The 14,800-nt window shown below is 33.4% G+C and overlaps 1 protein-coding gene across 1 annotated transcript; it reads right to left on the reverse strand.

Moving 5' to 3' along the window:
• Nucleotides 1–295: 295 nt before the first annotated feature.
• HSL1 (HAESA-like 1) lies at nucleotides 296–4,827 on the reverse strand. The gene is made up of 2 exons (XM_082886701.1): nucleotides 1,658–4,827; nucleotides 296–1,065 (listed from the first exon to the last, which is right to left on the reverse strand). The coding sequence occupies exons 1-2, from the start codon at nucleotides 4,251–4,253 to the stop codon at nucleotides 677–679; spliced, it is 2,985 nt and encodes a 994-aa protein (XP_082742827.1). The 5' UTR covers nucleotides 4,254–4,827; the 3' UTR covers nucleotides 296–676.
• Nucleotides 4,828–14,800: the final 9,973 nt, after the last annotated feature.

A 14,800-nucleotide genomic window follows, 5' to 3' on the forward strand; every position in this document is an offset into this window, starting at 1 on the left:
ATGAGAAAATTGACGTTTTTTTACTCAAATTTAGTAAAAAATTTATTCAACCGTTAGAGATACTCTAACAAAAATTAAAAATTGACTTTTTTGTATTATTTTTAATTTGAGAAGTTTGTTTTTAATTACTAGTAAAATTACAATTCTACCCCTCATGAATCAAAATGTGCTATGAGTAAAATCGTAAATATTTTAAATTAATAAAAATAGTTTGGTCATTTATTTGTAATTTGACATCATAAATAAATATTAATCAAAAAAATCAAAAACAACTTTTTACCAACTTTCTAAATCATTTGTCTAAAAAAATCAAAAACTTGATTAAAAGTCAGAAAGTTACTTTTTACCATCTTTTTAAAGTAGGCCTTTGGTGGCTAATTGTAGTTTTTACAATGTACAACCATACTTGGAACTCCATAGCAGCTTTCTCTCTTTAGAAAATGCACCACCCTCTACTAATACTTTCCTTTCTTTTCCCCCAAACACCAAGAGGGGACGAGAATTGATAACTATGCACCACCTCTAATAACACTTTCCTTTCTTTTCCCCCAAACACCAAGAAGGGATGAGAATTGAGAATTTACCTAATAAAAAAAAACAAAACAAAACAAAAAACAAGCACAATTTCTCTCCCTCCTCTCCTCTCATATCCATCATCAGTGTGACACAAAATTTCTCAAGCAACACTTCCTTGATCCGAGGCATCTTCGTAGTAATAGGGTGTCAATTTGCCATCTTTGCCGACCTTAGACTGGCTTTCGGCCCCCACTTCTTGCAACATTTTCACCACCCTCCTCATTGAGGGGCGGTTGATAGGGAGTGGGCTAGTGCAGAGGAGGCCGATGTTGAGGACTTTGCAAATCGATTCCTTGAAACAGGAATCGAGTTTTGGGTCGATGACATGGTCTATGCCTTTCTGGTCCAAAGTAGTGCATACCCATTTGACCAAATCTTTTTCCCCAAATTCAGGATCAACTGGGAGCCTCCCAGTGACCAACTCAAGAATCACAACACCGAAGCTGTATATGTCACTCTTCTCGTTCACTCGCAGTGTGTACGCATATTCTGCAAAGAACAAGTATATGTTTCATATGGAGATAAGAAAAGGAAAAACTTGAAATAATCACAACTAAAAAGCTTAGAGCATTTAAAAGTGACACTTGCTTGGACCGAATATAATATAGTAAAGTCTAATTTACAAAAATGCTATACGTCACCGTCTAGGTTTAAAAAGAAAAAAACAGAGATGGCGTATCACATTATTCAATTAGAATAATATTCTCAAATCCAAGTTTTGTGCTCATGATGAGCATACAAGTTAAAAGAGAGAAATTGAAACTAAATTGCAGTTATTTGCTCTTCCAAGTTCCAACTTGATCGGAATTAGAAAGATCAGATAACCACAATTATGTTAGTAAATAGAAAATAACCTAAAAATAACATTTCCATTTGAAGCTCAATGTTTTTAACGTGTGTTTTAGAACACAAATAGATATAGAGATTGCTAACTTACTATCAATGACTACAACAATCTAAGTTTCAAACTAATATAATCACGACTTGACTCATCGACTAGATCAATCAACAAACATTAGCAAAAGAACTAAAGAACATTGCATTTAAAGTATATGATCCAATAATACATGAACACACTAACCTGGTGCAATGTAACCACAAGAGCCCGCGATGACTGACATCGATTTCGTCCCCTTCCCAATCGCATCAACCACTTTCGCTACCCCAAAATCCGCCACACGAGCACCAAAATCCCCATCCAACAAGATGTTATTCGACTTAACGTCCCTATGCACAATCGGAGGAACACAATCATGATGCAAATACGAAAGTCCCTCTGCTGCATCGCTAGCTATCTTATGGCGCGTAAGCCAATCCAACAACCCACTCTTGTTGCTATGAAGCAAATCGCCCAAACTTCCATTAGGCATGTACTCGTAAACCAAAAGCTTACAATCCCTAGTAGTACAACAACACCATAGTTTCACAATGTTTTTATGCCTAATCTTCCCCAATGTCTCGACCTCTGCTTCGAACCCATTGTCTTGGATTTGACCCTTCTCGACATCACCACTCTCATCCACCATTTTCGACCCTCCCCAAAGTTTTTTCACAGCAACAGCCTCACCATTGCTAAGAACAGCTTTGTAAACTTTCCCAGAAGACCCACTTCCAATCACATTATCCTCATCAAGACAATCCAAAATTTCATATTCACTAAAACCCAATTTGTGAAACGACATCAATGTCCATTTTGATTTGTCAATTGCTCTGCTTGCTTTCTTAAAATTCCTGTACTTCCAATAGAACCAAACAACACCCACAATAAACACCAATCCAGCAAGTATAAAGATTGATCTAAGTAACCAAACATAACCCAAGTTTTTTGCTTCACTTCTGGTATCACACAAACCAGCTATGTCACCACACAAACCAGGATTACCCACAAAGCTAGACTTATAGATTTCCTTAGCATACAAAGGAGGAATATCACCTGAAAGGCGATTATTCGACAAATTGAGCTGATTGAGCTTTAGATTCTGCAACCCAAGTGGGATTTTCCCGGAAAATTGGTTTCCAGATAGATCAAGGTAGTTAAGCACAGACAAACTTCCAATTTCATCAGGAATATTCCCGGAAAAGTCGTTATCCGCTAAATTTAACTCATTCAGCTTCTTCCAGGAATGAATTCCACTTGGAATTTCACCAGATAAACCATTATTGTGAAGATCTAGCTTCCCTAACTGCCCAAGATTCACTATACTCGCCGGTAAAGACCCGATGAACTGGTTATCATTTCCGGTGAACTCCACCAAATTATCCAAAAACCCAATCTCGTCCGGAATGTTGCCGGAAAATTTGTTATTCGAGATAATTAAAGCAGACAAATTCCCAGCTCCGGCAATCGTCTTTGCGATTTCGCCGGAAAACGAGTTTTCGATCAGCTCGAGAAGGTAAACATGGGGTAGCCCCCAAAACCCCACCGGAACTTCGCCGGAGAAGTTATTGTTTCCCAACCGGACCCGAGTCAAGCTCCGGCATTCGCCGAAACGCGCCGGAATAGTGCCGGAAAACGAGTTGTGTATCATTAGAAGCTCTTCTAAAACGCCATTTTTGCACAACCCAGATGGAATTTCGCCGGAAAATTGATTGCTCGACACGTCAATCAATGACAATGGGGAATTTTTTCCTAGATCTCTCGGCAATGTTCCATTGAGTCGGTTTTCGAACAACCTTAGCTCATACAGATTTGGTGATTTCGCAAGACTTTCCGGTACGTTTCCTTCGAATTGATTCTCGTAGAGATTCAGCGATTCGAGTGGCAACGAACACAACTCGTCCGGAATCGTCCCAGTCAACCCGTTCATCGAAGCGTCGAGCAATCTCAATGCCGTCAAATTCGACCACCCACTCGCCGGTAACTCACCGGACAACGAGTTATTATACAGCTCTATTTGAACCACACTCGACAACCCAGTGAGCGAACTCGGAACCAGTCCATTCAAGTTGTTGACAGCCAAGTCCAAATCAGTGAGTCGTTTGAGCCGACCCAACGAGTCAGGAATCGAACCCACCAAGTTACACCCAGTGAGCCACAAGATCTCCAGGTTCGTCAAGTTTCCGAGCTCCGGCGGTATCCGACCAGGCGAAAACGGGTTGTACGAAAGGTTCAGCTGCCTGAGAGACGAAACGTTCCCGAGAAACGCCGGTACCGTACCGTCGAGAAGATTTTCAACCAGAGAGAGAACTTGGAGTCGCCGGAAGTTCCCAAAAGTAGCCGGAATCTGGCCGGAGAAGTTGTTTCCGGTCAAATCGAGGTGTTTGAGCTCCGGGAGGTCAGCTATGGAGCTGGGTAGAGAACCGGTAAGCAAGTTTTGGGCGAGATTGAGATGTTGGAGGCTCTTACAGTCTGTGAGATTTTCTGGGAGAGTTGAGTTGATTGAGTTGTTGTAGAGAGATATGGAAGTGAGGTTTTGGAGGCGGCAGAGGAGAGAAGGGAAAGGTCCGGCGATGTTGGTGGAAGAGAGGTCGATGGAGGTGACTGAATGAGTGGATGAATCACAGAAAACTCCATACCAGTTACAGGGATTATCGTCTCTGTCATTCCAGTTTGAGAAAACAGCATCTGGGTCATCGAAATTGAGCTTGAGTTGTTGAAGATAGAGTCCCTCTTGGTTCAGAGAGTGACCCAGATGGGGATAGTGAAAGAGAAGTACTACCAGCAAAAGAAGAAGCATTATTGTTTGTTTCTTCTTCAGGATTGAACAGAGATTGAAGAAATGAACTTGGTTATTACAGACCCAATGTAAGAGTCTATATGTGGTGGTGTATAGTATACATACAGCTGGGTCCAAGAAAGATTCAAGAAAAGTACGGATCTCGAGGGGGGAAATGGAATCGGAGGGTTGAGTTGAGGGTAAATTGATACTGCAATGCAATACTACAATGGAGGCTGAGCAATTGTTAAATCAGAGACATTTTATATCGTGAAAAGTGTATGAGAGAGAGACACACACACAATGGAGTAGTGAGAGAGTCACGCATTAGCTGATGCTTTAAGGGGGTTGGGCTGGGGGTGGAGATGGGAAGGGCTATAATAGCCGACAATTGTGTTATTTGAACCAGCGACTGCGTACACTCTCTGTGAGAGAGCAGGCAGGTGAAATCTTTATTCTTCGAATTTAATGGAGAGGAAGCATTTTGTTTCTTTCTAATTTGGTAAATTGCTTTTCTTTTTCTTTAAATTTTTAAGATAAATTCAAAATCGAATTTCAACGTGTTGATGGATTTTGGGAGTTCATCACAAAATCCACATTGGCCGTTTGTTTATGGAAGTAAAATGGAAGAAATTTATAATGGGAAGATTAATAATAAAGGGATTGATACTGAAAGAATTAAGTAAAATTGTGTTTATTTTAATGATAGTTGTTAGTTTAGAAATTGTTAGATTATTTTTATATAAAATAATAAAATAAAAAAAAAATTAAACATTAATGTTTTAAAAAAAATCTCAATATGTAAAAAATAAAAATAAAAAATTCTAATCCTTTCACTATTTTTCTAATACCACCTCTACCTCCTCCATCACAATTCCCCTTCCAACCTCCATCTTAATCCCCTTCTTCATCCTAATCTCTTCCCCAACTCTACAAACAAATACAACACTAAATAACCCCACATCCATCATAATCCCCTCCCATCCATTACACCTCAAAACAAATGGGGCCATTAATGATTCGAATGATAATATTTACGATTCGTCAAATATTTTGACTGTATTTGGTGTGGAGTTCTAATCATAACTCTATACTCATATTTGAGTATGGTGTTTAGTTATAATTTTTAAAAACTAATTTTACATCACTTTTGAAAACTCATTTCAAGTAGTATTTGAATTTTGAAATTTGACCTACTCGATCGTCCTTCCAAATGTTCGGCCGGTTGACCAGAACAGTGTAAGTTTTTATTTTTTATGTTTTTTTCAATTGACACCTGTTATTTTTTATATATTAAATAAAAATATGTTTTGAATTTTTTTTAATTTTTTATGAGTTTTGAACAAAATTTTGGGTTGTGTGTTTGATTATTAGTTATAAGTTTTTGAATCAAATATCATATGTCACACAATTAATCCAAGCTCAATTCAAAATTCTTTTCAAAACTATAACCAAAAAAAATTTTCACACTCAAATCATAATTTCAAAACTTACAAACTCAAAATACAACTCTATTCTCAAATTATAATTCTAAAACTCTACCAAACACAACCTTTATTCTTTCCAAAAATAACTTTAATCGGATATCAATAATAATTTGAATATATCAAATTTATGTCAACAGTAATTATAATTTTAAAAAAAAGGGTAAATTACATTGACACCCCTTAATATTTCTATTTAATACAGATCCCCTTCACATTAGAAAATTACACTTACCTCTTGTCAAATTAAAATGACATATTCACCTCTTGATTTTTATACATATAAAATAATACAACAATTTAGATATTTTTTTCATGTCATTTTAAGGAAAATAACAATCATCTCCTTTAAATTAACTCACACAAAAGATTAACTTTTTTTATTTTTCATATTTTTTATTTTTACTGAATTTTTTAATATTTTAAGCAAATTTTTTTTTTTTTTGGTAGATATACATAATCTAGATATGTTTAAGAAGTATAATATTTTGTGATAAAATGGTGAAAATAAAAATGAAAAATTATATTCATATATAAAAATTTATACAAAAATATCATAAAAATATTGTAATAGTGACATTGTTGTAAATATAAATCATGTTTATGAATATTTTGTATTAAAGTGAAAGGTCGCCATTAAAATATATCATTGTGTTTGAAAATTCTATATAAAATTTATGTTTACATATCATCACTCAATAAGAATATGTGCAAGTAAAATTTAATGATGGAAAGTTATAAGGGCAATTTGGGAAGCTAGCTAAAAGCTAACTTTTAACACATTTTTGGATCACATCACCTCTCATATTTTTTACATACAAAAGGACAAAACAAAGTCAAAAAAAAAATCAAAAAGTCAACTTTTAGCCAACTTTCCATGTCACCCCATAGAATATTGTCATGATGATAGAATGAAAAATAAGTAGGAAAAAGGGTAAGATGGTCATTTAGAAAATTTTAGAGTATTGTTTGGGATGACCTAAATAAGTGCACTTTTTGTCTTTTTACGAAAAGATGTGCAGAAAAGTAGAGAGATGATGTGATGAAAAAAAGATAAAAAAATAAAAAGTGTGTACTTATTTAGGATAGCCAAACTTGGCCTAAGGATAATTTGTAATGAGATTACAAATCTCAGAGAGGAGAATGTAATCTTTTCAAATGTGAGGGGAATTTGTATTAAATATAAATCTTAGGTAATGTTAGTGTAACTACCCAAAAAATAAATTATTGATACAAATATAATTCAATCAAATGATTATTAATATTCAATCAATATAATCTTTTACAAAAATAAAATATTTAACAAATCGTACATATTGAACGAGTTAAATTATTTGTGAAATTTGTGATAAGCTACAGAGGCCCAACAGCACATCCTAGTTGGCAAACCAACTTGAAAACGTTTAAATGTTGGAGTTTTTTTTTTAGGGTCCCTGGTATTAAGACTTTATAGTATAAAGGATATCTAATATTTTCATAATGTCTAAGGTCCCTCAACATTAATCCAGAGAAATTTCAGTCCAGAAAAATTTTAGCCCAGAGAAATTCTATTCAAAGAAATTCTGGACTGCACAGAGAAAATCTCACATTTCTTTGGACTTTCCAGAGAAATTCACTTCAACCCAGAGAAATTTCCCTCTCTAACTCAGAGAAATTCACTGAAAACCAGAGAAATTCTCATCTCCAATCCAGAGAAATTCACTTAACCTGGAGAAATTCTCCCTCTCCAACCCAAACCAGAGAAATTCTTCCTCTCCAATCCAAAGAAATTTCAATTTCTGTGATTGGGATGCCAAGTTCAAAAACCAGAGAATTTCTCTAGTTTCAACCCAGAGAAAATTCAGTTCAAAAACTAGAGAATTTCTCTAGTTTCAACCTAGAAGATCACTTTTCTCATTAATCTACACTTGGCTTCAATTTCTATTTTTGTGAACTTAAGAATATAGGATTCAGATCCTCCAGTACAACAGCACACCAACATTTCAACAATCAATGTATTGCTTTTTGTCAAAACATAATTGGAAATGGTAAAAGAGAACAAATACACAGAACTGTATCGTGTAACTTAGAACAGAGTAAAAAAAATAATTACTGTGTTAGATATAAACTGTAATCTTGAATAAAGACAACTTTACCTAGAAGAATCTTCAGAAGTGAGTTTAAGCAAAAAACTATTGACGCAACCAGAACCGACCAAAAATATCACAGCCCATGGTTTTTTGCACTATAATATATAAAGATGATTAGCTTTTACCCATCCCAATAAGCTATCAGCATGTACAGTACCTATATCGAGCAGACAAGTCAAAAAAATCAACTCATATGCAGGATCTGCACGTCGAACAATTTCACACGGCACCATAAACGTGGTAACTCGCGCCAATGAGCGTGAAGCTCACATTTTTGCACCAGTCTACCTTAAAAACACCAACGCCAGAGAGACCACCATGGCCGACTGAGCTTAAAAAAATGGCCTTCCTAGACGCCACTCGCTGAAACAAGGTGTGCGATACACGTCAAAACCAACACGCTACATCTTTCTTCCCCACACACCATGACCACCGATGCAAACCCATAAACAAGCGCTACCACCAGCGCAAAAAATCGACAGCATCAAAGTATAACCCAGCACCGTCGGAAGCGAACCTGGATTAACGCTGCACAAAAAACACATGTCCAGAGCCATGCGACCCAAGAATGGAGCGCGAGGGAAATAGGTTTTCGGTCCTGGATCCAGAGCTTGTAGGCGACCCGGTGGGCTTGGAGAGCGAGGAAGCCTTTGTAGTTGAGGCAGTGAGAGAAGGAGAGGTAGGGCGGGTCGCGGATCCGAGCGCCGCGGAGGTCTGCGACAGTGGCGGAGTGGAGGGAGAAATCGGAGGAGAAGGTGTTGAAGAAGAGCTCGTAGAAGAGGGTAGAGGAGCAAAGCTTGTTGCCAAGGTGGACATTTCTCCATAACGTCAAGTAACTGATTTGAATGCCTTGGATCTCGAAGACTAGTGGATGAGAGGAGAAGAGAAAGAGAGAGGAGAGACAAAGACTCAAATTTCTTTGATATATGTTTAGGGACCTTAGACATCAAAAAATAATTTTGTGGATCTCTTCCGTTACGAAAAGTGAGAGAGGGACCCTAGACTAATTTTCCCTTAAATGTTATGTGATTATTGATAGAATTGCGGAAATAAATTTGGAGAAATACAGTTCAGTGTGTGTTTCGGATTAGCTTTCTTTTAAACTTATTTTTAACTTTATTTAAAAAAAATTTAAAAGTTTTAGACTTTTACATTCAACGCCGAATCAAAAATTTAAATAAAAAAATAAAAAAATAGTCAAAATTATTTTGTTTGTTTTACTGTTCAAATCATAATTTGACAGTTCAAAATTCAAAAACTTATTTAGTTTTGGGTTTTCAAACCTATATTCAACTCAACCATTTGAAACTTCTTTTCAAAACTCATAATCAAATGACTTATAAATTTTCAAAATTCATAACCAAATAAGTTTTAAATTTTTTGTTTTTTGTTTTTTTGTTACAGAAAAATTCTTCCACTCTCTCGCAGGTCCAGGGCAGCACCCTTTGGAGAGATCACCAAGGTATCCTGTTGTCCGTTCCGAGATAGGAGACTATAACTTGGGAACTTGTCCCGACCTCCCAAGACAAGCTCCGTTTAAGTCAGGACTCAAGCAGCAAGGGAGCATTGGGCCCACACCAAGTGCTGTGATAACAACAACTTGAGGCTAACCTCCTAACCAACTGCCCTACGCCCAGGAGATTGCCCCAAGGGATTTTGAACTTGGACCTAGGGTCTTAACCTTGTTTGGTTTATGTTTTAAATTTGACCTTGTTTGGTTTATGTTTTAAGATATTATTTCAAAAATAATTTTATAGAGAGAATTTAGAAAATTTAAAAATTTGTTTGATTGTATATTTTGAAAATAGTTTTAAACTTTGAGATTTTTTTTTTTTTTTTGAGATGATTTGATATCTTTTTGTAATTGAATATTTGGACATGAGAGGAAAAAAAATGATTGAGAAATAGAGATGATAAAGAAAAAATAATTGATTGATATGAAATAGAAATAAAAGTGATTTTAAATTTTTTTTTCTAAGTGTTGCCCAAATAATTTGGTATGTTTTAGAGCATCCATAATGTACGTGATAGTGAGTGTATTAGTGTCAGTGGCCAAAATTTAGGGGAGACACAGTAAATTTTGAGTTCACAGTGGAAGTGTTAAGGAGTATGTTAGTGCCAGCTATTAACTTCTTTGTTAACTGTGGCTAGTATTTTAGCCAGCGAGACAGAGAGGAGGGACGTGGGAAAGAGAGAGAGAGTTGTGTGCTTGGGGAAATCCTCTCGGACGTCCGGCCGGAAGTCCCCCCAGACGTCTCCCCAGAAGTCCACCCAAAATGTCCAGATCCTTCAAGAAAAGGGAAAAAAATTAGGTCTAACCGTCAACTGAATTTTTTATTTTTATTTTTTTACTTGTTGAGATTTTTTTTTGGACTTGAAATTTAATTTTGGGCTTGAAATTTTTAATTAAATTAAATTATTTATTTATTTTATATATTATATATATACATATATATATTCTTAATACACACCTTAACACATTCCTTAACACATCTTTTGCACCTCCACTCACTCTCTAAAATTAACAAACTCTTAACATATCTTAACACACATTTTTTAGTCCCACTTTTATCATTTTTTCTCATATAACATACACTTTAACACATTTTTTTAGCCATCTCACTGTGGATGCTCTTAAATATATATGGGCAATCCAAAAAAAAATATACATAAACAATAAACAAAAATGTGAAGAAATGAAAAACGAATGTAATAAATATGAAATATTTTAAATATATGTAAATTGAGTAGGTATAAATAAATAAAAAAATCATTTTAAAATTTTAAAAATGTTCTTATATACATATAAAACTTTGCCCAATAGATTATATTAGATTTAGGCCAAGTTTGGGAAGACTAAAAAAGTACACTTTTTGTCTTTTTGGACTAAAAAATTGAGGTTGAAAATATGGATGTTTGGGTTAACTTTTTGACTTTTTATTGAAAAATGTGTAATAAAAAATTGTAAAAATTGATTTGTAGGGAAAAATTTGAATTGGGAGTTGTGCAGCCGTAATTGTTGACTTTTGGTGAATAGTGTTAACTTTTTAGCTTTTTGAGTAACTTTTTGACTTTTTGGCTTTTTTGGATCTTCCCAAACTTGGCCTTAGTTACAAAGGACATGTAGATTACATATGTAACATAAGTAAATAAAATAAAAATAAAATTGAGTATAATATTGTAAAAAGTTTTGACTATATATGTAAAACAAGTAAACAAAATTGACTGTAATATTGTAAAAAGTTTTGACAACATGTGTAAAAGAAGTAAACAAAATTGACTATAATATTGTAAAAAGTTTTAACTACAAGACACAAAAAAAAAAAAAAAATCCAAAAAAAATTCTAATTAAAAACTAGTTTTGAAAACTCCTAACCAAACAAGTTTTCAATTTGCAAATTTCTAAAAACTATTTTCAATATACAATTCAAAAACTAGTTTCGAAACTCATAACCAAACAAGTTTTAAATTTTAAAAACACTTTTCAAAAACTTATCTTTTAGAATAAATTTCAAAATTAAACCAAACGGAGCCAATAGAGTTTTTTTGGTTTAATTTAATTTTTTCAATTTTTTTCACTTTTTAGATTTGTCTATACAAGACAGATCAAAAAAATAAAAATTAACATAATTTTGAAGGGAAAAAAAAAAAAAAAAAAAAAGAGGTCACTAAAGACCCCCCAAAAAAAAAATTCGAAAAAAGACATGACTTTTTTTAGCCAATAAGCAAACTTTCCAAAACCTTTTAGTGTAGATTTAGAAAAAAAAAATTACACATTAGTAGTAAAACTTATAAACATTAATAATTAAAATTTTAAACTTTTTCTTGTATTTATAAATAATTTTTCAAAAATTCATTGAATTACAATTTCTCCAATAAAATTTACTATGTGATTAAATAAGAAAGTAATGAAATATATAATGGGGCGAATTACACTAACGGTCCCTATAGTTTAGGTTTTGTGTAATTTTGAACCTTGACTTTTAGTTGTGACACATTTGATACTGAATTTTAGATCTTATTCCAAATAATGATAATTAAAAATACCATTACTCAATTTCAAGGACAAAGTCGTCAATTTGATAAAATATAAACTAATTTGACTAAACTAAATGTCAAAAAATATTTTAAAATTCTAAAAATTATTTCTACCCACTAAAGATAAAATTATGTAAAATTGATAAATTTTTTAGACATTTATTTTTTATTTTTACCAAATTAATTTTTATTATGTGTTTGGATGATAATCATATAATGGGTGATTATTTTTTATTTTCATTAAATTAGTTTTTATTTTTTCAAAAGTCAAACCCGACGACAACTTTGATATCGTGGTGTTTTAGAAAGTTGGTAAAAAGTTGACTTTTTGACTTTTTTAGTCTATTTTGTCTTTTTGTAAGTAAAAAATGTGAGAGGTGATGTGATCCAAAATGAATAAAAAGCTAAAAGCTAGCTTTTTATTTGCTTCCCAAAACACCCCAGCATTATTAAACCAATCTATTATTTCAAAACTAAAAATATTTCACATATTAAATATATCGATTACACATTGAACAACCACCCATTACATTATCATCATCCAAACACATAATAAAAATTAATTTGGTAAAATAAATAAATGTCTAAAAGATTTATCAATTTTATATAATTTTATCTTTGATAGGTAGAAATTATTTTTTAAAATTTAAAAATATTTTTTTAACGTTTATTTTTGTCAAATTAGTTTATATTTTATCAAATTGGCAACTTTACCATTGAAATTGAGCAATAGTATCTTTAATTGTCCTTATTTGAAACAAAATTCAAAATTCAGAGTCAAATGTGTCACAATTGAAAAATCAGAGACCAAAGTGATATGAGTCCCAAACTATAGGGACTGTTGGTATGATTCATCCTATACAATAAGAAGGCAAATGTTAACAAGTGTTTCATAATACTTGTTAATATTATGAATGTAATAAAAAATGTATTGAAAAAGTGTAAACGAATTAAAAAAAATGTATTAAATTTAGTGTAAGTGTATCAAGATTTACATATTTTTTGTTTTCTTGTGCCATGCTTATTAGGGCATCTTCAACGGTTAACCAAATATTTCATTAAATTTATGTAAAAGTATGACGAATTTCTCTATTTGATATCAGCCACTCTAACAGTGAATTTGTAGCTGTCAACAAAACACAAGTTGTCCGGGGTCCGGCCAGTCAACTGGCAAGAGTAAATGAAAAAAACATGTTTCCCTCCATTGCTTTGACGGTCCAAACCATTGCTCTGGAGTGTGTTACTTCATTACTTGAAGCCCCTTAACTATCCCAACTGAAATCCGAAGCCTTGTTTCCCAATTAAGCTCCAACTGGTTCTCCCTCACTCTGTTCATGGCATCTTCAAGGCTACCATTTGGAATATAGTTATAAACCAATGAAAACCTATTGGGTTCGCGAACGAAAGCTCTTAAACTCATCAAATTCCTATCTCTTAACCTAGCAATGGATTCCATATCCTGCTGCATTCATCTCTTAACTGATTTTCTTAATCTATTTTCAAAGGATTCAAGCCTCTTGACAGCTACTGTGAGCCCATTATCAAGAACAATCTTGAAGTAATTCCCATTATGTAGTTTGTCTTGTCCACGAAAAGCATAGACCTTAACATCAAGAAGCAAAGTAGAAGCTCAAAAATCAAACAAAATCACATGTATGTTCTATTGTAACTCATGAGAATGCTTTTTTGAAACTTCAAAAAGTTACTGAAATTTCCAGTTTTGGCTACAAAAGAGAATGAAAACCCAAGACTAGGGATTCGCTCAAATGAACAAGCTTTACCCAACTGTAAAATCTAAGAAAAATCGACCCAAGAAAAAAATTAAGAAAATAAAGAAAAACTACCCGAAGCTTCAATCCCTAAAACACTACATTCGCATTCAAAGTTTCAAAAAAACTCCACAAAGAAAAGGTGTTAGTGTTATTCAACCAATTTGCAAAAAAAAAAATGAGAATAAGAAAAGAACTCCAAATGAAGAGTTGCAAAATGGAGTCTGGCTAAAGGAGCCACAGACTTATAGAGGGTGGTTTTAATTTTCTTGGCAAAAGCTTGGAAATAAAAATAAAAACCCCCAAAGACATTCCCTCCATTGCTCTTATAGTGCTCCAGAGTGTTTTTGGTCGTAAGGCATTCCTATTGACAGTCTAAATCATTGCTCTGTTCTGGGAATTGTTCAAGTAACAGGATGATTGGAGGGGCAACTGGCCGGACGTCCGGCCGGTCTTCTAGTAGGTCACAACCGCAATGGTCATGCATAGTAAAATGGTGAAAGGTGCCTATGTCCTTAGTTTGGTGAAACATTTGTTATATTCTCAATTTGATACAGATTTAATGAAACCATTGGAGCACAAAAAGTGAGCCTTTTTCATCAAATTTGAATTTGGTGATGGATTGGAGTAGCCTTGGAGATGGCCTTAGCAAAACCCTTATATTTGATTAAGGACAAATTTGGCAATAAGTTATTTTAGTCAAAAAAATCACTATAGAAAAGCCATCTACTTTCTCTATTTTTATGTATATCTTTTCATAAAAAATCAAAAATTAACTAAATTAACTAACTTCTAAAACAATCCTAAGATAAAATAAAAATATATATACTCTGTTTTTTAAACAATGAAGGTAAAAAATACATATTCTAATTTTATTTTATTTTTTTGAAAGGTTGCATATGTTATTATTTAATCATTATTTTTTTCTCTATTTAATTCTTCATTGTAGCACTTGTACCTTTTTAAAACTTTTGGAAAATGTATTTGAATCCATTATTTTGTTTTGGGAATCTTTGGTGTTACTGTATCTTGATTTTAGAGGAGTACAAATTAATTTAAACTTGTTGGAATTGTTCATTCACGCTTGTTTACGTTAAAAAGTTGTTTGAAAACTTATAAATTCTATTCTAGGGTCGACACCAGCCTTT

Source organism: Camellia sinensis, chromosome 9, assembly GCF_055761805.1.
Source record: "Camellia sinensis isolate YWXY chromosome 9, ASM5576180v1, whole genome shotgun sequence".
Taxonomy (NCBI): Eukaryota; Viridiplantae; Streptophyta; class Magnoliopsida; order Ericales; family Theaceae; genus Camellia; species Camellia sinensis.

What these genes read in the sequence shown, in the direction of transcription:
- HSL1 (XM_082886701.1), bottom strand. Translation starts at nt 4,253, where the DNA reads ATGCTTCTTCTTTTGCTGGTAGTACTTCTCTTTCACTATCCCCATCTG. An exon ending in TTGTGGTTACATTGCACCAG is followed by an intron (nt 1,066 to 1,657) that starts GTTAGTGTGTTC and finishes TGTTCTTTGCAG; the next exon opens with AATATGCGTACACACTGCGA.